General features: G+C 43.2%; 1 protein-coding gene across 1 annotated transcript in view; it reads left to right on the top strand.

The window, feature by feature from the left end:
- LOC138960228 (wings apart-like protein homolog) overlaps positions 1 to 20,252 on the top strand; it is a 39,143-nt gene that overhangs the window by 4,708 nt on the left and 14,183 nt on the right. Inside the window, exons 3-12 of the mRNA XM_070332016.1 lie at positions 538 to 603; positions 1,595 to 1,768; positions 2,611 to 2,747; positions 3,186 to 3,297; positions 4,384 to 4,647; positions 5,077 to 5,188; positions 7,789 to 7,892; positions 15,816 to 15,892; positions 19,004 to 19,152; positions 19,829 to 19,944. Of these exons, the coding sequence (XP_070188117.1) occupies positions 538 to 603; positions 1,595 to 1,768; positions 2,611 to 2,747; positions 3,186 to 3,297; positions 4,384 to 4,647; positions 5,077 to 5,188; positions 7,789 to 7,892; positions 15,816 to 15,892; positions 19,004 to 19,152; positions 19,829 to 19,944 (1,311 nt within the window). The remainder of the gene's footprint in view (positions 1 to 537; positions 604 to 1,594; positions 1,769 to 2,610; positions 2,748 to 3,185; positions 3,298 to 4,383; positions 4,648 to 5,076; positions 5,189 to 7,788; positions 7,893 to 15,815; positions 15,893 to 19,003; positions 19,153 to 19,828; positions 19,945 to 20,252) is intronic.

Here is a 20,252-nt window from a genome sequence, read left to right as displayed (position 1 = left end):
TATTCCAAGTCACACGGGTATTTGGTGGACATTTTTATCTATGCCTATACAATTTTGCCAGGAAAAACCCTTTTGTCAATCGGGGGATCTTTAACGTGCACACCCCAATGTAGTGTACACGAAGGGACCTCGGTTTTTCGACTTATCCAAAAGACTATCACTTGAACCCACCACCTAGGTTAGGAAAGGGGGGAGAAAATTGCTAACGCCCTGACCCAGGGTCGAACTCGCAACCTCTCGCTTCCGAGGCAAGTGCGTTTAGCCATGTACATCTTTGTTTCAATTTGTTCATGCTACATTTCATCACTCATTCACTGTTTCGAGGGTAACTTGTAAAACTTACGAAGTATGAAACCTGAAGGCTTTAAAATGCTTTCAGACTCGGAGAGTGTGTGTGTGATTTGCATTAATTCAATCTATATTTCATTGTCAGTCACTGGCATTAGGCAGTTGATGGACAGTTGCTAAACTTCAAAATGCTGGTTACTGAATACTTCAAGAGTAATTGCTGATTTTTCATTCAATGTATATGTGCAGTCCCCTTCCAAAGCCTCATACAATGCCAGATCATGGCAAAGGGATGAGGAGTCCGGAGAAAAAGAGGTTGGTATACTCAGACCTTTTACAAAGGTTGAGAAATAATCATTTTCATGGGTCAGATTTGACTGTCTGAGTATGGCACTAGCACCTTGCTCAGAAAAGTTGTGTGCCATCCTCACCTCCCTGAATAAAAAGTACAGCGAAGATTATTTGTAATAGTACTTCTTCTTCTTCTTCTTCGTTCATGGGCTTAGACTCCCACGTTCACTCATGACTTTAGCACGAGTGGATTTTTACGTGTATGACCGTTTTTACCCCGCCATTCAGGCAGCATACGCCGATTTCGGGGGTGTGTAATAGTACTAATAGTAGATTGATGACAAGATGAATCAAGTGGTTTTGAAATACAGAAGAGAAGGATAAATGAGCAGCTGGAGGAAAGGGGAGAAACTTCGCTGGGAGTAAGAAATCAGGAGGAATAGAGTTTGACCAGAAAAGAATGGTGTACATCCGACACACTGATTCACCAGAGATTACAGTGTTTGGTTTCACAATCGGACACGCTCTAAATTTGAACCTTGCAGTCCTGAGACATCCTGCTTGCTGGCTCGAGCGCAGAGAAAAGTTGTCCCTCTTTATCTTCACTGTCGCTTGCTGCAAAATCCCTCACGCTGAGGTTTTTTTAGACAGGCCAGGCAGGCACTGGTTTTCCCTTGACTGCTTGGTGTGTTTGTGATAACCAGACCTTGTTGAAGGAAGGGTGCCTGGGGGTAAGATAAGGTAGGTTTGGGGAACATTCAGTTGAATCAGTGCTATGTAAGAATTCTGGCTACTGACAGGATGTAGGAAAGTACTGAAGAAAACTGTATATTACATGGAGTTTTGCTATATTATATAATCGTCATGTCAGGTGGTAAGTTGAGACTGTTCCTTGTGCATATTAGTTATCATTAATTGATCATAACAGTTAACACGAGCAGTTTTTTCTTTTTGGCCTAGTGCTTAGCTGTGCATTTTTTCTTACTCACCTGTTTGTTTTTTGTTTGTATTTCAGCCTGGTGGTCCTCCACCAGCAAAGCAAGCCAAGAAGGCAATTCCATTCTCCGACGAAGATGAGCCTCCGGTGAAGGCATCCAAAGAGCCAAAGCTGACGCGTGCTGTGCACTGGTCCAGGAACAAAGACGAAGAGTCCTACACTTCTGTCAGAGTTCAAAAAGCGCATAAGGAGGTGTGTGTGTGGTGCTTATACTAATACAGTCAAACATGTCTATAGCGACCACCCAGGGGACTGACCCAAAGAGCAGGGGACTGACCCAAAGAGGTCATTATAGGCCGGTGGTCGCTTTAGAAAGGTGAATTATATGGGGGGGGATTCATGTGTGGTGGTTGTTGTGGGCAGGGGGTTGTTATCGAGAGGTGGTCGCTAGGGCAGGTTGGACTGTAGATAATTTGAATAGTTAGCTTGGGTGATGACTGATTTGAATGTTTAGGGCTACAGGGGTACCTCCCTTAACGACCCCTCTATTTTACTGCTCCCTCAGTATTATTATTACGACCCGTTTTTCTCTGCCGTATAAATTTTCCTTTTCTTAGTATTACTTTCCTCTATATTACGTGCCCCCCCCCCCCCCCCCCCCCCCCCCTCCGTCTCTCTCTCTCTCTGTTGCGACATACGATCGACCATCAGTTGACTCGTAACGACTTTTCTCCAAATAATCATGAGTTGGTTTTACGTAAGCTTCATTTCCAGTCGAGTCAGTACACCCAAATAGTCAAAATCGTGCTCAAATTCTTTGCGTGTATAACATCACTTTGACACGCAAAGTGAAGTACAGCCACAGTTTGTTGTATCTATTTCGGCTCATTACTTTATTTTGTCTAAATAAAGTTCATCTGCCAGATCTTTTTTTAATCATTCTGCAAAGAACTTTGCAACATCTACAAGTACAACCATACTCGTATTTTACTGCAACAGTTTTGGTTCATCTCCAAGTGTCTTGAGACATGAAACTTTGCCTCAGTCATGGGCAGTGTCCTAAAAATAATGTGTATATTTGATGTCATCCACAGCTGTACACGGTGGTACACAATGTCAAGATGGCCCACGAAGTGCAAGAGTCTGGGGAGACGCAAGACTTCATGGATGACGTGGAGTATTTGCTGGAAAACCTCAAAAACGACAAGCCATACTCCATCCGTGCTCTCAGGTTGGTTTTGTGGATGCATGCATGACTGTTTGTGACAGAAATGTCAGGGTAGGGGGGGCAGAGGCTGAGAAAGAGACCAGCATGGGTGGGATTCTTCCGGTATAAGCCGGAAATCCGGATTCGTAATGTTTGTGGTGACGTTTTTTGGGTTGTTAATTATACAAATCCTTCAGCGTCTGGGGGCCCCCAGACCTCCCCCCCCCCCCCCCCCCCTTACAATTCTTCAGGATTCATGACATTGTTCAGTCCCACCCATGCAACAGGTTCTGAGCTGTGACTCAAACAACATTGCTTCAAGCAAGTATGCTTACCTTGTGTAACTTGTAAGCCGAAGGTGATGGGTTTGATGTCTGTATAATTACACGAAATTCAAGAAAAGTCTAGTAGCAGATTTTTTTTCTCCTGATGCAGTTTTTGATTTGAAACGTTGTTTTTCAGTACTGTCCAGTTGGCGGCCAAGTGCATCATGCCGGCATTCCGCATGCATCTGCGAGCACACGGAACCGTCACCAAGATCTTCAGTCTGGTGCATGACGCTTGCTCAGACGCTGTGAGTAATAATCAGGATATAAATTTCACAGTCCTAACATAATTGCATAACTCACAGTTATGCAGTTTTGAAGCAGAGAGTCTTTTCTGTTGCCCTCGATCACTTCTATAACAATGGGAAAAGGGGGAGTAGAAGTCACATGAAAAAACAGCATAGTTCTTCTGTCTTCGAGTAGAGTTGCCTAACTGCTTTGACTTGGGCATTTTTTTAAAGTCTGTTTTTTTTCTCAAAAATTCAAAAAGTAAAATGCTCAATTTTCCTATAATCATGATGTAATAATGATGTTCATGTACGTATTGCACCATTTTTGAGTCACTTGAGAAAAAGTGACTCTATGTAATCGGTCAGTGTTAGTCTGTCCGGCCGGCCGGCCGGCCGGTCGTCCGTAGACACCACCTTAACGTTGGACTTTTCTCGGAAACTATCAAAGCGATCGGGCTCATATTTTGTTTAGTCGTGACCTCCAATGACCTCTACACTTTAACGATGGTTTCGTTGACCTTTGACCTTTTTCAAGGTCACAGGTCAGCGTCAAAGGAAAAATTAGACATTTTATATCTTTGACAAAGTTCATCGGATGTGATTGAAACTTTGTAGGATTATTCTTTACATCAAAGTATTTACATCTGTAGCCTTTTACGAACGTTATCAGAAAAACAAGGGAGATAACTAGCCTTTTCTGTTCGGCAACACACAACTTAACGTTGGGTTTTTCTCGGAAACTATAAAAGTGACCGGGCTCAAATTTTATGTGAACGTGACTCATTGTGTTGTGAATAGCAATTTCTTCCTGTCCATCTGATGCCTCATATAATATTCAGAACTGCGAAAGTGACTCGATCGAGCGTTTGCTCTTCTTGTTGGAAAATGTATCCGACCTACGCTTTACTTTTGCTGATTTCTCAATGCTCTACAGTGCTGTTAATTTCTAAAAAAAGAAACAAACAAAAATGACTTTCAATGACATTGCCGGTATTTTTGCTGGTTTTCATGTGAGAAAACTAAAGAAGAACATGCCAACCATTCACAATCCTAAGTTTGAATTTGAATAAAACTTTGCATGAAACCTCTCATGTGTTCTGTCAGAGCCTTGCCCTCAGCACAGCCTCCATGATGTTCATGCTGTCCCGAGATCGCCTCAACATGGATCTGGACAAGGAGAGCCTTCACCTCATGCTGAAGCTGAACGAGGTGGACATTCCACGCAACAATGGCGACGACAGCGAGCAGTTGGAGGAGGTCACAGAGGAAAGCAGTGAACTGCAGAAGTGTCGGGCCAAGGTCAAGGAACTGCTGGACAAACTGCAGAAGGAAACCAGCGCCAAGCAGATTGATCTTGACTTTGTTTCGGTGAGTGTGTTTGCCTGCTGGATGCGTGACTGTATGTATAGCTATGAGACCAAGGGTGGGGTGAATGGTGGCGAGAGAGGTGAAGGAAGGGGAAATGTTTATTGTGCCAGGCTGTAAGCAGTGCCTGCCAATGTTTAGCTCAGGCACCGTCGCGGCTGACGTGCGTCAGTTCTATGACGAACACGCCACCTTCATTCAAGCCAATTGCACTGCACTGTTCTGGACATCTGTCCTCACGGTCTGATAGGTCCAAAGGTGGGTGATGAGGCCTATTCCAGTCATGATTGCTCTGTGGGGCAAACATGGGAAGGTACGGTGCAGCACTTGAGGTAGTGGCAGCTCTACCTTTGCTGACTTAATAACACTTTCTCTCTGCAGAAACAGCAACTCCACACATAAAATATGACACACTGTCCCTTTTAATTTCAGACGGGTAACCTGGCCATGGAGTCTTTGCTGAGTCTGACCTCAAGGCGTGCTGGAGAATGGTTCAAGGAGGAACTTCGTCAACTGGGTGGCCTAGACCATTTTGTCGAAACAAGTGAGCATTAATGTTCATTTATGCGATGTAGTAAATTATTAATTAATCCCAGTTGGTACAATGGTTTTGTAGAATTTTGTTTCCTTTCAATGAAATTCTGCTTTTGAAAGAAGATATGCGATGCAGTTATCTTGTGTCTTTACAGCTTTGAAAACCTACATAATTATAAGGATTCAATTCCTTAAAGTTACTGTGCTTGACACTTCCAGGTACACAGATCTGCCAGGGCTTTCAGTCATACCTCAGGCATCTATCCATTTGAAAATATACCAAGTTTCATTGCCCTTCCTGCAAGGAGCGGAAAACTGCAATTTTTTACAAATTATTTTTCATAATTATCCTGGTAGGATAATAATAATAATAATAAGAAGAACATTTATATAGCGCTAAATCAAAAACTTTCGTTAAAAAGGCTTGCTCTAATTATCCTGGTAGGATAATGTGGCCAGGGTGACATCAGGTCCCGCACGTGAACTAATTACGTCAAAAGCCTACATGGAAGCCTATTAGTCTCGGCGAGAGGGAGAATTAATTACATCTTAAGTCGTTTACATCAAGATATTGTGTTTGATTACGTAAGAAAATTGTAAAACATGGTATTTGGGTCCATTTTGGCATACCACACACACCCTTTTGACCCAGAACGTGTTCACAGGAAATGTTAATTACAATTTGGCAAGCAGACCTGGGAACCCATACAATTTTGCCGTATTTTGTACGCATGATTGTCAAAAATACGATCAGTACGGTCAGTGGGAAAAAAATACGACGAGAAAAATTCATAGACTACTTTTCTTCGCAAGCCCATTCCGAAGCCGATCCAGTATTTTGGCTCATGTATGATTACAGTTTTTGTCAGTTAACATTAAAAAAAAGCATTTGTTTTAAATGTCGCATCTTGGCAGAGAACAAGAAGAAACGAGCGATCTCTCTTGAGAGAAAGCTAGAAATTTTACACGACGAATTTCTTAATACGAATTTCGGTTAAGACGAACTTATTTCCCGATCCCCAGTGATTCGTCTTAAGCGAGTTCGACTGTATAGGTAAACTGTGACGGACGCGCGTGAGGCATGTTTTAATCAATGGATGATCAAAGGCTGATTTTTCTGAAAATACACCAAGTTTGTTTGAGAATACTCAAAGTGCAAAACAGGGGTTCCCAGGTCTGGGCAAGAGATGCGCATAAAGTTTTGTTTGGCTGGCAACACTAAAGGTATGTGAAGTCATCAGTGAGATAGTTGTGTAAAGCTTTTGACTGTTTATACCGGGGGGCCGGTAGCTAAGTTGGTAGAGCACTGTACTTGTGATCCTAAGGTTGCAAGTTCGAATCCAGGCCGGGTTGGATACGGGTCAGCTTTATGTGCAGTATCCATGTTCCACCCCTGTGTCATTACGGTGGCACGTAAAAGACCTCGGTCATTCTGCCATAAGTACAGGTGGCTGATTACACCTAAACACGCACACACCTGGGTAGCGCGACTCTTGTTGCTGCTAGCTTTCCACTGGGAGGAAGCGACCCGAATTTCCCAGCATTGGGATAATAAAGTATATATATCAAATGAAAAAGAAAACAAGTCGCGTAAGGCGAAAATACAATATTTAGTCAAGTAGCTGTCGAACTCACAGAATGAAACTGAACGCAACGCAACGCAGCAAGACCGTATACTCGTAGCATCGTCACTCCACCGCCCGTGGCAAAGGCAGTGCCCGTGGAATTGACAAGAAGAGCGGGGTATTCGTTGCGCTGAGAAGGATAGCACGCTTTTCTGTACCTCTCTTCGTTTTAACTTTCTGAGCGTGTTTTTAATCCAAACATATCATATCTATATATTTTTGGAATCAGGAACCGACAAGGAATAAGATGAAAGTGTTTTTAAATTGATTTCGAAAAAAAAAATTTTATAATAATTTTTATATATTTAATTTTCAGAGCTTGTTTTTAATCTAAATATAACATATTTATATGTTTTTGGAATCAGCAAATGATGGAGAATAAGATAAACGTAAATTTGGATCGTTTTATAAATTTTTATTTTTTTTTACAATTTTCAGATTTTTAATGACCAAAGTCATTAATTAATTTTTAAGCCACCAAGCTGAAATGCAATACCGAAGTCCGGGCTTCGTCGAAGATGACTTGACCAAAATTTCAACCAATTTGGTTGAAAAATGAGGGCGTGACAGTGCCGCCTCAACTTTCACGAAAAGCCGGATATGACGTCATCAAAGACATTTATCAAAAAAATGAAAAAAACGTTCGGGGATTTCATACCCAGGAACTCTCATGTCAAATTTCATAAAGATCGGTCCAGTAGTTTAGTCTGAATCGCTCTACACGCAAGCACGCACACACATACATACACACACGCACGCACACACGCACATACACCACGACCCTCGTTTCGATTCCCTCGATGTTAAAATATTTAGTCAAAACTTGACTAAATATAAAAATCAAATGTGGCAGAATGCCAACAGCAGACACAATCTGTGTAGTTCTAGTTTTCTGTTTATGGCATGTGCTAAAACCGAATGATTTCTCTTCAAGCACTTTATTGTTGCATTTTGTTGTGCTGATTGGTATGTCTTTTGATTTCAGTCAACCGCTGTATGTCAGCCATGAAGGGAGATCTGTCAACCAACCTTGACGCATATACCCCCAGCCTCAAGAAACTTGACCGGTGTCTACGAGTTTTAGAAAATGTAAGTATCGGTGGGTATTGCTATAGTCAGACGCTGTAGATACCATAAGGCGCTTTGGTGGGATCATGCAATCCTGACTAACAGTACGCATGTTAATTTTGTTACTTACCTATCAGTTTTGTTGTTCTTCGGTCATTGATGCTTACTTTTTTATCTGACTCATCGGTCTGACCCCTAGTAGGTCTACTGTCCGATAGTTTTGACATGTAGAGGCTCTTCTGACAACATGGTTTTGTAGCCAGGACCTATCGTCTTGTGAGTTTGGGAACAACACTGCCCTGTTTTTAGCTAGTACACGATCACAGGGATGTAGGGTCGTGCATTGCATGATGGCGATGCACCGTCTGATAGTCCCATTTGATTGTAAATTTGTTCCTTTTGAGAACTTAACTTTATATGCTATCCTTGATGTGGGTTTGTCCTCTGTCACTGAGAGTTTATTGCCATAATCCACTAGCATAAGTTTAAAACGTAGAATTCTTACATTTAGATTTAAAACGGTTTGAAATTTAAAGGGGACTACATTGTACTGTTTTTCCTTTCTTTTTAATGTGCTAGTCGTACTCAATTTTTGGCTATTGGTTATTTTCTTCCAGATGTCCTTGGAAAAAATGTCTTACATTTTCAGTGCTGTGTGTAAATGTTGTTTGTTTGAATCTTTCACATAGTAAATGAGGAATTAAATTACATATTCTTACTCCAATTCTCATAAATGCATTTATTTCAATCTCACATGCTAGATGTCGAAAAACTACTCAAATTACCTGCCCTTGCAAGGGTGGTAACCAAGCTAAAAACAGACGCCATAGCCGTTGCTATGCCCTGTCCCACCTGGTTACCCTTAACCCATCGCGCACCACGTGAGCGCCGGCATCCGGAATAATCATTCTCGATTTTCGACGACACACGTCAGACATGCGGAATTCGTCTGCTCACTTGGTTTTCCCTAGCCCTTGTCTTTGTGACTTTATGGGCTTGGGGGGGGCCTTTACCTGTTCGCCTTTCTTTTGGTGAGACCTGCCCTTTTTATTTAATTCAGACCTGTTTACCAGTACGATTTGGGCGTATTTTGTACGCCAAATTATTATCGGTACGCAAATACGCGACACACGCACAAAATACGCCTAAGAAAAAGTCTAGAATACGTTTTCCGGTGTTGGTGTGCTGATTACGGAATGGTACAACTGATACCGGTTTCGGTCGAAGGGAGGTAACCATGACAGCGAGTCTTCAGCTGTGGAAACCTTGTTCAGTTGTAACTTGTTGGCACGTGCGATCGTCTGGACAATCGTGGCAAAATGAAGCGGAAAAATGTGCCCGTTTTGGATGACTGTACCAAGTCTAAACAGCAGAAGCAGCAGATTTTCTTGGAGAAATATAAGAAAAAGCCAGGAATTGTGGAGTCTACTATGGGAAAAAGTCATACACACTGCAAGTATTGTAAATCAGATTTCTCCGTTGCCCATGCTGGGAAATATGACATCGAATGACACTGCAGTTCCAAAACTCACCTGGACAAGGTTGCTGCAAAGAAATCCGCTGAAAGCTGCCAAGGAATTATCAGACCTGGGAACCCATACGATTTGGCCGTATTCTGTACGCATGATTGTCGAGAATACGATCAGTACGGTCAGTGGGAAAAAAATACGACGAGAAAAATTCCTAGACTACTTTTATTCACAAGCCCATCTTGAAGCCGATCCAGTATTTTGACACATGATTACAGTTTTTGTCAGTAAAATTGAAAAAAGGATTTGTTTTAAATGTACACAAGAATTGAACGGTTCGTCGGAAAGTGCGGTGAGCCTGTCAAACAGATGAAGTTTGCGAATTTCTTTCGTCCTGTATGAATTCATACACACTGCAATGGATTTTAAACACTGCAATGGATTTTAATCTTTTTTGTGGGGAATTAAAGTGTACAACAAAATAATGAACTGTAGCAGACGACAAAACTGCCGACTCTGACTGAACCGTGTACTTCGTCCGCCGCACACTACAGAGGCTTTTTTTTTTAAGGTATGGCACTGTTTTATCTTCTTTATCTTGCTTTTAAAAAAGAAGTGATCAGTTTGATCATTTTCGTTATCGCAAAAAAACGTTAACTCGAAAAAAAATATTGGTCCCTTTCATTTCGTGTAAAGCGATCTCGACTGTATAGGTAAACTTAATTAACGATGTGGCAGACGCGTGTGAAGCATGTTTGAATCATGGATGTTCAAATGCTGTGTGGAGTACGTTCATTTTTCTGAAAATACACCAAGTTTGTTTGAGAATACTCAAGTGCAAAACAGGGGTTCCCAGGTCTGAATTATGAAGTTCATTCCCGCAAAGCAAATCCTGCCAGAAGAAAAGGCTGTAGCCCGCGCTGAAGCAATGTCAACCGCAGATGTTATTTCATGAACTTCATCTTTTCATTATCAATCTGTTTGGAAGACACTGGTTATAATGCTATAAACTGACAGGTAAATAAAATTGTTTTATTCCTGTTGTATTGGAAGGAGTTAAATTCTGAAGGTGTTCACAAGACATGCTATTCTTACACAAACACGTTTGCACCCACGCGTACATTTTCCCTAGCCCATATGGCTTTGCTTGCAAAGTACACCAACTTTTTGAAAAATACACTCAACTTTTTGGGAAAGTACTCTTGCCTCGGGTTTAGGGTAAACAGGTCAGTAAATTGAATTGTTGTTTGGTAGCTGCTTGTTTACAGCCGCTTCAGAAATTTACTTTTCTGGTGGACTTCGATTTCGGCCTTTTACAAGATGGCCGATAGCAAGCAGTAACTTAGGGCTAGGCAGGAAGTCTTTTCTTTCTTTATTTGGTGTTTAACGTCGTTTTCAACCACGAAGGTTATATCGCGACGGAGGCAGGAAGTGAATAAGGCTTTTAGCCCTTTTTGAGTCACTTGAGAAAAAGTGACTCTATGTAATCGGTCAGTGTTAGTCTGTCCGGCCGGCCGTCCGGCCGGCCGTCCGTAGACACCACCTTAACGTTGGACTTTTCTCGGAAACTATCAAAGCGATCGGGCTCATATTTTGTTTAGTCGTGACCTCCAATGACCTCTACACTTTAACGATGGTTTCGTTGACCTTTGACCTTTTTCAAGGTCACAGGTCAGCGTCAAAGGAAAAATTAGACATTTTATATCTTTTCTCGGAAACTATCAAAGCGATCGGGCTCATATTTTGTTTAGTCGTGACCTCCAATGACCTCTACACTTTAACGATGGTTTCGTTGACCTTTGACCTTTTTCAAGGTCACAGGTCAGCGTCAAAGGAAAAATTAGACATTTTATTTCTTTGACAAAGTTCATCGGATGTGATTGAAACTTTGTAGGATTATTCTTTACATCAAAGTATTTACATCTGTAGCCTTTTACGAACGTTATCAGAAAAACAAGGGAGATAACTAGCCTTTTCTGTTCGGCAACACACAACTTAACGTTGGGCTTTTCTCGGAAACTATAAAAGTGACCGGGCTCAAATTTTATGTGAACGTGACTCATTGTGTTGTGAATAGCAATTTCTTCCTGTCCATCTGATGCCTCATATAATATTCAGAACTGCGAAAGTGACTCGATCGAGCGTTTGCTCTTCTTGTTTTTAGAAATCTCTGTGCGGGTCGTCGACCCTTCGAGTAGTATTGCTTTTGTAGTAGCTGTTCGTGCGGATAAGGTTTCGTTTTTTCTTCCCAGCCCTCCTCTCCTCTTAAGGAGAACCAGTCAGTGTCTTCCACTTTCGGGGGACTTAACGATGAAATATGTGTTTATTTCTCAGCTGTTTCAGGCACGATTGGCCGCCCACTGTGGCAGCGTACTCCTTGGCAGCTTCGCATCGTGGTCTGGTGCAAATGGTCAGTTCGGTTCAACCCTTTTACGGTTGCGTCCCTCATTCAGTCTTTCCCCCCTCCAGGGGTTACTGCTGTGACGAACCACCCCACTCCCCACTCGGAGAGCGGCGTGGCTCAAACCAGGCAGACTGGTTTTCAGCACTGGGACGCTTCTCTCGCACAGCGGGTTTCGCGTTGCCAGTGGTCATTGTCCTCAGCCAGCATCCGTCACCCCCCCCCCCCCCCCCCCTCCTCGGGGTGGGTGAGCGGTGGGGCTACAGGACGTCAGCAGGTGGACGAGTGGGGGACGGCCATTTACGGTTGCGTCCCTCATTCAGTCTTTCCCCCCTCCAGGGGTTACTGCTGTGACGAACCACCCCCCTCCCCAATCAGGGAGCGGCGTGGCTCAAACCAGGCAGACTGGTTCTCAGCACTGGGATGCTTCTCTCGCACAGCGGGTGGGGTTCTGCTGGCCGGTCTTGGCTTTGTCTCGCACCCCCACTCTCCCTCCTTCTCGGCAGGGCGCTGTTGCCAACTACCAACCCCTCTCCCCCCTCTTGTCAGGTGGGCGGTTTGGGTTGGCAGGCAGAGACTGATCAAGCTTTTCACTCTCACTCTTGGCGGTGTTATCAGCAGGAGTTTTAGTGCGCTGCCTCCCCCGTCTCCCCTCCTTTTGTGTTTTGACACAACGGCTGGTCGGGATTCGGACTCCTTGGTTGAGGAGGGAGAGTGTAGCGCTGCCTACAGCTTGTAGGCTTGCTATGCAAAAAGCGGCTGCTGTGGCAGCTTACTTTTTCCCGGATGGGGTGGCGGATTCAGAGCAGGGTGTCTCTCTTCCTCCCTCTCTTTTCGGATGACTTTGAGTTTACGCGGGCTTACTCGCAATCGTTTTGATTTGCCGAGTCTCCGGTGATTGCCTACCACATGTCGCAGCTCTTGGCTTGACCTGCACCTCAGGGTAGTGGTCTTCAGCCTACACTTTTCCCGCTGCTTCATGCGCATGGTCCAGCCCCTCCTTCTGCTAGCCAGTGGCTGGCTTCTGGGTTGCAGGCTGCTTCGTTCTCACGTTTAGTGTGGAAGAAGATAGGTTGGAGTGTCAAGTCTCAGGATCTGATCCAGACTTTTTCGTTGCCAAGGGCTAGTTTTTCCACTCCGCCGGAACTAGTCTCCTGGCTTCACAAATAGACCACAGGGAACGTGGGGTTTCGTGATGTTACTCCTCCCTCTCCTCTCTGGAGGAGGTGGGACGACATGGTCTAGAGTTATCTGCTTTTGCTGAGACTCTCCTCTGTGCTCTCATACGAGCCATCTTATCCTCCCTGGACTCTTTTTGGTTATGGGGGGATGCCTCGGATAGGGCCGTAGCCATGCTGCTGGCAGCTCTGACTAGGGTCGTCACCGAGCAGATGAGTTCGTCAGTGATGTTCTATGCCCACACTGTCTTCACCAGGTGTGATCTCCTTCTTTTACAAGGGGTTTGATTTCACACCAGTTACAGGAAGCAAGGGTCAGGCTTTTTTCGGGGTTTGTTAAAACCTACTCAGAAGCCTCAGTCTTGCCCTTCCTTCATGGACAAGTAGCAGCGCTTTGATGCGCTCCCGGTCACAAGGTGGGTGTTTCGTTCAGTGTCTCCTCCCTCTCCGGAGGAGGTGGGACGGCATGGTCTAGAGGTATCAGCTTTGGCTGAGATTTTCCTCTGTGCTCTCACACGAGCCTTCCTTATGCGTTCCTGCAGACAGGAAGTGGCTCCGTTTCTGGAGAGTTATTCGTCTCTGGACGACCTCGGGGACTGGTTGATCTTTTATCAGAGTCAATCAGCTTGCCAGCTGCACTTTCAGATGGTGTTGATCCAGGCTTTTTGCCTGGCGTTCTCAGTAAACCAGGCAAAATCCGAGCTGTCCCCATCCCAGGTTTTTTACCCGGGCATGCCGTTCGACACTGTCTCTTGGAAGGTTCGTCCTTCACAGGAGAGAATAGAAAGGCTTTAGGCTCTTTTCACTGCCAGACTGGCACGAGAGCAGACCTCTGCGAGGTCCTTAGCCTTGATCTTCGGTCAGACGGAATCGATGGCTATGCTGACCCTCTAATCTTTCCTCAAGTCTCTTTGGGACTCGGCCTCACAGGTCTGGGACAAGAGGGTCCTCCTCCAGGGTGGGTTCCTCCACGCGAGTAGGTGGCTGGAATCCAATTGGATCGCTCAGGGCGTTTTCCCTAGCTTTGTTCCCCACCGGACTTAGACTGCTTCATGGATGCGTCTCTGTCTGGATGGGAGCCTACATTGGCAATTACAGTTTTGAGGCTGGGGATGTAGACTCAACTCCTTGTGCATCTCAATTGCCTGGAGTTAGGAGCAGTAGCTCTCAGTCTACTAGCCTTTCTTTTTGGCTATATACAGGCATGTCCGGTTGCATATGAACAATACTTCTGTTGCTTCCTATGTGAACTAGCAGGGAGAAGTAAGTTCTCACTCCCTGTCAGACAGAGTTTACGGGATTCTGATTTGGTTTCTTTCACACTAAATCAATTTCTCAGGGGAATTTCTCTCCGGCCGGCTCTTTAATCTGGCCGACTTGCTCAGCAGGACCTCTCAGGGCTTGCACACGGGTTGGACCATCTGCATACAGGGCTGGAGGTTGTGCTGTTTGTGTTACAGATCGTGGGTTTTGACTCTGGTCTTGGTGCATGAAGCACATAGGTCCTCCACTTTCTCTGTGTATGCCCCTCATTGGCCTCCTTGGCCAATTGGCGTATAGAGCGGGGGTGCAACTCCTTAGCGCCCCTCTCTCAATCCAGGTGGTTAATCACCTCTGTTTCTTTTTGGCTCTGGGCAGCTTGGCCTCTTTTTGGAGGTTCCGGCGTCTCGGCTATCTCAGCTACTTAGGAACAAATAGGCCTCTCTTCTGATGTTCATGGCGCTTTTGTGGGCATGATCAAAGGACCTTGTTTTAAGAGGTTTAGAGGCGTCCCCTTATTTAACGCGTAGGACTTTGTTCTTCTTACTCTGGGCCTCAGCCCCGAAGGGTAGTGAGGCACATGCGTTGTTGGGGTTTACCGGAGGATGTATCCTTGGAGCTTATAGTTCCGTTTTTTCACTGTTTTTCTGCCAGATTTCCTTGAATCAGAAACCTGGTCAATCTCCTCTGGTGTTTAAATTCCCTCCTCTCGGGAGGATTCTCGCTCTGGGCGTTTTGGATTTTCTAACTGTCTGGTTAGAGTTTTAAAATCCTTTTTTGTTTTGCGCTCAGTGAATTGGAACTAAGAGCCAAAAAGCTCATGTTCTTGTCTCTTTACACTTTAGGTGAAAGAGGCTTCTCTTTATTGACTCTCACAAGAGGTGTTGCTACTTTCATAGGACAGTCCTATGAGTGGTGGCTTATTGAACACAAGGGGGGGGGGGGGGGGGGGGGGTTCAGTCCTCCCTCTGTTCCTTTTCAGGAGTCCAGAGCCTGGTGTTCTTCTCTCGCTGGTGGTGTTCCTCTCGCCTATGCGAAGTTTTGCCAACAGCTCTTTGGAGGCTGATGACGTGTTCATTAATTTTTTACCTCCTGGACATCTCCTGCTCTTAACTTGATGGGGCCATTGCCTTGCCCTCGTTAGTTTCTGCTGGACATGTTCTCTCAGGGACATAAGTAAGTTCCCTCCGCCTTTAGGAGCAATCTGCATTTATGAGAATTGGAGTAAGAATATGTAATTTAATGGAAAATTTCAATAGTAAATTTTCATTTGATTAGTTAATACCCTCCCATCCATCCCCGCTACTTAATTTCCTAAGGGTTTTTGAGAAGTCTCGAATGATTATTCCGGATGCCGGCGCTCACGTGGTGCGCGGTGGGTTATGGGTAACCAGGTGGGACAGGGCATAGCAACGGCTATGGCGTCTGTTTTTAGCTTGGTTACCACCCTTGCAAGGGCAGGTAATTTGAGTAGTTTTTTGACATCTAGCATGTGAGATTGAAATCAATGCATTTATGAGAATTGGGTAAGTATATTAATCAAATGAAAATTTACTATTCAAATTTTCCATTGTACTTTGTGAGCTAAAATGTGAAGACAGTACAGTGCAATCCTACCATGTGTGTGTGTGTGCAGATCACCTTTATGAACAGTGACAACCAGAATTATCTCATCAGCTACAACAAAGGACTGCTGATCAGTGCATCAGGACGGTGTGTAATTTCAACTTGCGTTCTCTCTTTTTCACTTTTCACAGTTCTCAGGCGACCCCTATCACTTACAATTTGTTTTGATTTAATATGTTTCCATGATGCTCCATTTAATCGTGTCTAGAAATATCTATGGCCTACTCTTGACTTTTCAAAGTTGGAACTAGAACATGGATAATTTTAGATGGTAGTTTTTGGTCTGTTAGGCAAAGAAAAAAATCAATGTTCCTCATTCCTCGACGACCCTAGCTTATTCCTCTCGACCCTAGAACTTTTTTTGACTCTTGAAAAAAGATGACAAAACTCGATTTTGCAGACTTTACAAACCCCCCGCGGGTTAGGGGGAAGAATTTACCCGATGCTCCCCAGCATGTAGTAAGAGGCGACTAACGGATTCTGTTTCTCCTTTTACCCTTGTTAAGTGTTTCTTGTATAGAATATAGTCAATGTTTGTAAAGATTTTAGTCAAGCAGTATGTAAGAAATGTTAAGTCCTTTGTACTGGAAACTTGCATTCTCCCAGGAAGGTAATATATTGTACTACGTTGCAAGCCCCTGGAGCAATTTTTTGATTAGTGCTTTTGTGAACAAGAAACAATTAACAAGTGGCTCTATTCCCATCTCCCCCCTTTCCCCGTCGCGATATAACCTTCGTGGTTGAAAATGACGTTAAACACCAAATAAAGAAAAGAAAGACTTTACAAAGAAAGTTGTTTTTCTCTACCAGGGACACACCTTGCACCAGTTATGACCAATAAAAAGCCACATGTGCTTGTGTAAATAAAAATAAAGAAAATAAAAACCTTCAATAAAAATAATAAACATTTGATTTCTGTTTGAAATCACAGATCAGACGTGTCTATTGTTTGAGAGTTTTTCCTCCACAAATATTTCTACTACAAGGTTAGACTGCCTGTGTGTATCAGAGAAACCATATTTATTTTCCCAGGAATTTTACTTGCCAAGAAATAAGAATTCAGATGAAGTCTAGCACAACTACAATCAGAATTGGTAGAGGTACCCCCTCCATTTGGTTCTTCTTCTTCTTCTGCGTTCGAGGGCTGAAACTCCCATGTACACTCGTGTTTTTTGCACGAGTGGAATTTTACATGTATGACCGTTTTTTTACCCCGCCATTTAGGCAGCCATACGCCGTTTTCGGAGGAAGCATGCTGGGTATTTTCGTGTTTCTATAACCCACCGAACTCTGACATGGATTACAGGATCTTTTTCGTGCGCACTTGGTCTTGTGCTTGTGTGTATACACAGGGGTGTTCGGACACCGAGGAGAGTCTGCACACAAAGTTGACTCTGAGAAATAAATCTCTCACCGAACGTGGGGACAAACTCACGCTGACAGCGGCCAACTGGATACAAATCCAGCGCGCTACCGACTGAGCTACATCCCCGCCCTCCATTTGGCTCAGCAGGAATGTTAAAACATCATATCTGATGACTATAACACGTGGCTTTGTGCAATACTGTGGCACTACCAAGCAGGAATGTTAAAACTTGATCATATCTGATGACTATAACACGTGGCTTTGTGCAATACTGTGGCACTACCAAGCAGGCCTGAAAGTGTGGCGAGTAGAAATGTAAATCTACTCGCCAAATGCAAGTAAAGTTGCTGAAACAAATGGTTGGTTTGGCGAGTAAAAATACAAAAATTTGCTCTCTGGCTAGTAAATTATGAGAAGTACTAGCCAAAGGCTAGTGCCCATTTCGTGGACTTTCAGCGCTGCCAAGCACTGGTTTTCTAGAAGGAGCAAGAAATAATATGCATGCTTGGCTGCAGTTGACAGTCATGTATACCAGGCAACAATAAGGAAGGAAAGCAGGATAGTGTGGAAGAAGCTTCTATAAAACACTTGCTCAGAATACGCGCAGAGCTGAATCTACTGAAATCCATTCATTTTAAAGCAGAAATCAAGTATTATTTGTGCAAGTGTGTTGGCAGTCTGAAGTTTTCCTCCCTTTTGAAACACAGCCAAAATGGTGTTTAGGACTGTTCGATTAGACAGAAAGAACTCCCTGCTCATATTCAAGGGAGATAATTTTGCAGCAAGGTGGAAAAGGGGTTTAGGGAGTGTTAGAGTTCTTGTGGAGTTGTAGGCTCACCAGTTATCTTTTTCACCAACGAATTTAGTTGAGTAGGATAACCAAAAATTGTGATGAATTTAATGTCAATTATCTTTTTTTTTTGTGCAAGTGAAACGTTGATACAATGGGTGTATTGTTTTGTCTGCTGTTTGTGAAACTAATATAGGGAAGTGGGTTTTTTTGTTTTTTTTAGTTGTAGCACAGTTAGCTTGGCAATTAGGTTGTGGAGATGAAATTATTTGTTAATTTTGGCACTTTGGCTATCAATTGTTTTCTTGTGAAGGTGATTTGAGCAAAATTACTGTTAACTGACAGGGACAATTTTTTTAATTTTAGACTTACTGCTCTCTCTCTCTCTCTCTCTCTCTCTCTCTCTCTCTCTCTCTCTCTCTCTCTCTCTCTCTCTCTCTCTCTCTCTCTCTCTCTCTCTCTCTCTCTCTCTCTCTCTCTCTCTCTCTCTCTCAATAGTTCTGAAAAGACATTTAAGAAGGCACCTTTACTGGAAAAGTAATGTGAATGTCTTTTTACTTTTATACAAGTTTATAAATTAATTTAATTTAAATTTATTGTGGGGAGGGGGGGTTACAGCATGCTGCAGCAGCGTGCTGACTATCTACCTACAATGCCGATGCAAGAATTAGAGAATGAGAAGGACCCGAAGATCTACTTAAAAGATTCATGTGAATAGTTGAAATAACTGTTGGTTCAACAAATTATTCACAGGTTTCGTTTAGGTAGACATTTGGGTTTCCTCCTCATTCTCCAATTATTGGAGTGTTAGACAGTTTATATTTGTCAACAGAATTATTGTGAAATTATTGTCAACTTATGATGGGACTAGGATTTGGGTGAGGGGGGTAAATTTTAAACAGTTTGAACCATTAGTCTCATGGGTTTTGTTTAAATTTATCTTTTGATTCCATAGTATTTCTGAACAAAACAATTTTTAAACATTTATTTTTATTTTTTTCTCATGTGTTCATTTTGTCCAACTATTTTGTCCTTCAAACAGAATGCTGCGGCAGTGTGCGGACTGTCTGCCGACGATGCCACTGCAAGAAGTGGAGAATGAGGAAGACCTGAAGGCACAGGCAGGCTGGATCGTCTTTGACTGTTTGCTGGCCATCCTTAGGGTCATGCTCAACATCACCCATGACAGTGGTGAGTGTTGCTTTGCTTATACGTGCGTTCAATGTCTTTTAGTCACGTTTGAAGTTTGAAAACAAATAGAACAAATTGCTGTTTTAGTTGATGACAAACTGTATAAAAGTTAGATTGTTGCAGCAAATGAAACGAATAGAACATGTACCAGATTTCAAGATAAACGACATGTACACCGCGAGGAAAAAAGAAAGAATTTAAGCATGTTACTTTTTTCAAGTCTTGCATTTGGTGGAATGTACTGTCTAGACATATACAAGTTTGAAGATATATTTCTGCTTTGTTTTACTTTATGTTAGTTGTTACATGAATTGTTGCCAGCAGTTTGCAGTGTTTGTTTGTATGGTGAACAATTTGCTGATGTGATATTTTCCATTGACCTGTGTGTGTGTGTGTGATATTTTCCATTGACCTGTGTGTGTGATATTTTCCATTGACCTGTGTGTGTGTGATATTTTCCATTGACCTGTGTGTCTGTGTGTGATATTTTCCATTGACCTGTGTGTCTGTGTGTGATATTTTCCATTGACCTGTGTGTCTGTGTGTGATATTTTCCATTGACCTGTGTGTCTGTGTGTGATATTATCCATTGACCTGTGTGTCTGTGTGTGATATTATCCATTGACCTGTGTGTCTGTGTGTGATATTTTCCATTGACCTGTGTGTCTGTCTCCAGAGCTTGGTTGCACTCGGTTTGGGGAGGAAGAGAGTCTGATGGAGACGGTGCTGCAATGTGTGGTCAGCACTCAGTGGTGTGTGCCCCCTGACCAGCGATTTGACCTCCTTGTGCTGGTAAGAGAAATACGTTATGCAATCAGAGCTGTCACTGCTACTCTTTCATGTTTTAATATTTAACAGAAGAACAAAAAAACAAAAAAGCGTAAAGAGAGAGAAAGAGAAGAGAGAAGAAAAAAATGTAAATAAAAAAAATGTTTTACCGGAAAGTGGGTCATAAGGCGCGACTTTTTTCCTCGAGTTCGACCCCTGCGTCTTGTATAAGGAAGCGCCTAATCCGTGTATGAAATACGAAAAAAATCAAAGAGACCGCTTGAGTACCAGTCAAACAACTTGTGATAATGCATGTTTCAGCTACTAGGTAC

Source organism: Littorina saxatilis, linkage group LG2 (genome assembly GCF_037325665.1).
Source record: "Littorina saxatilis isolate snail1 linkage group LG2, US_GU_Lsax_2.0, whole genome shotgun sequence".
Lineage (NCBI taxonomy): Eukaryota > Metazoa > Mollusca > Gastropoda > Littorinimorpha > Littorinidae > Littorina > Littorina saxatilis.
This window is presented reverse-complemented; position numbering and strand designations above follow the sequence as displayed.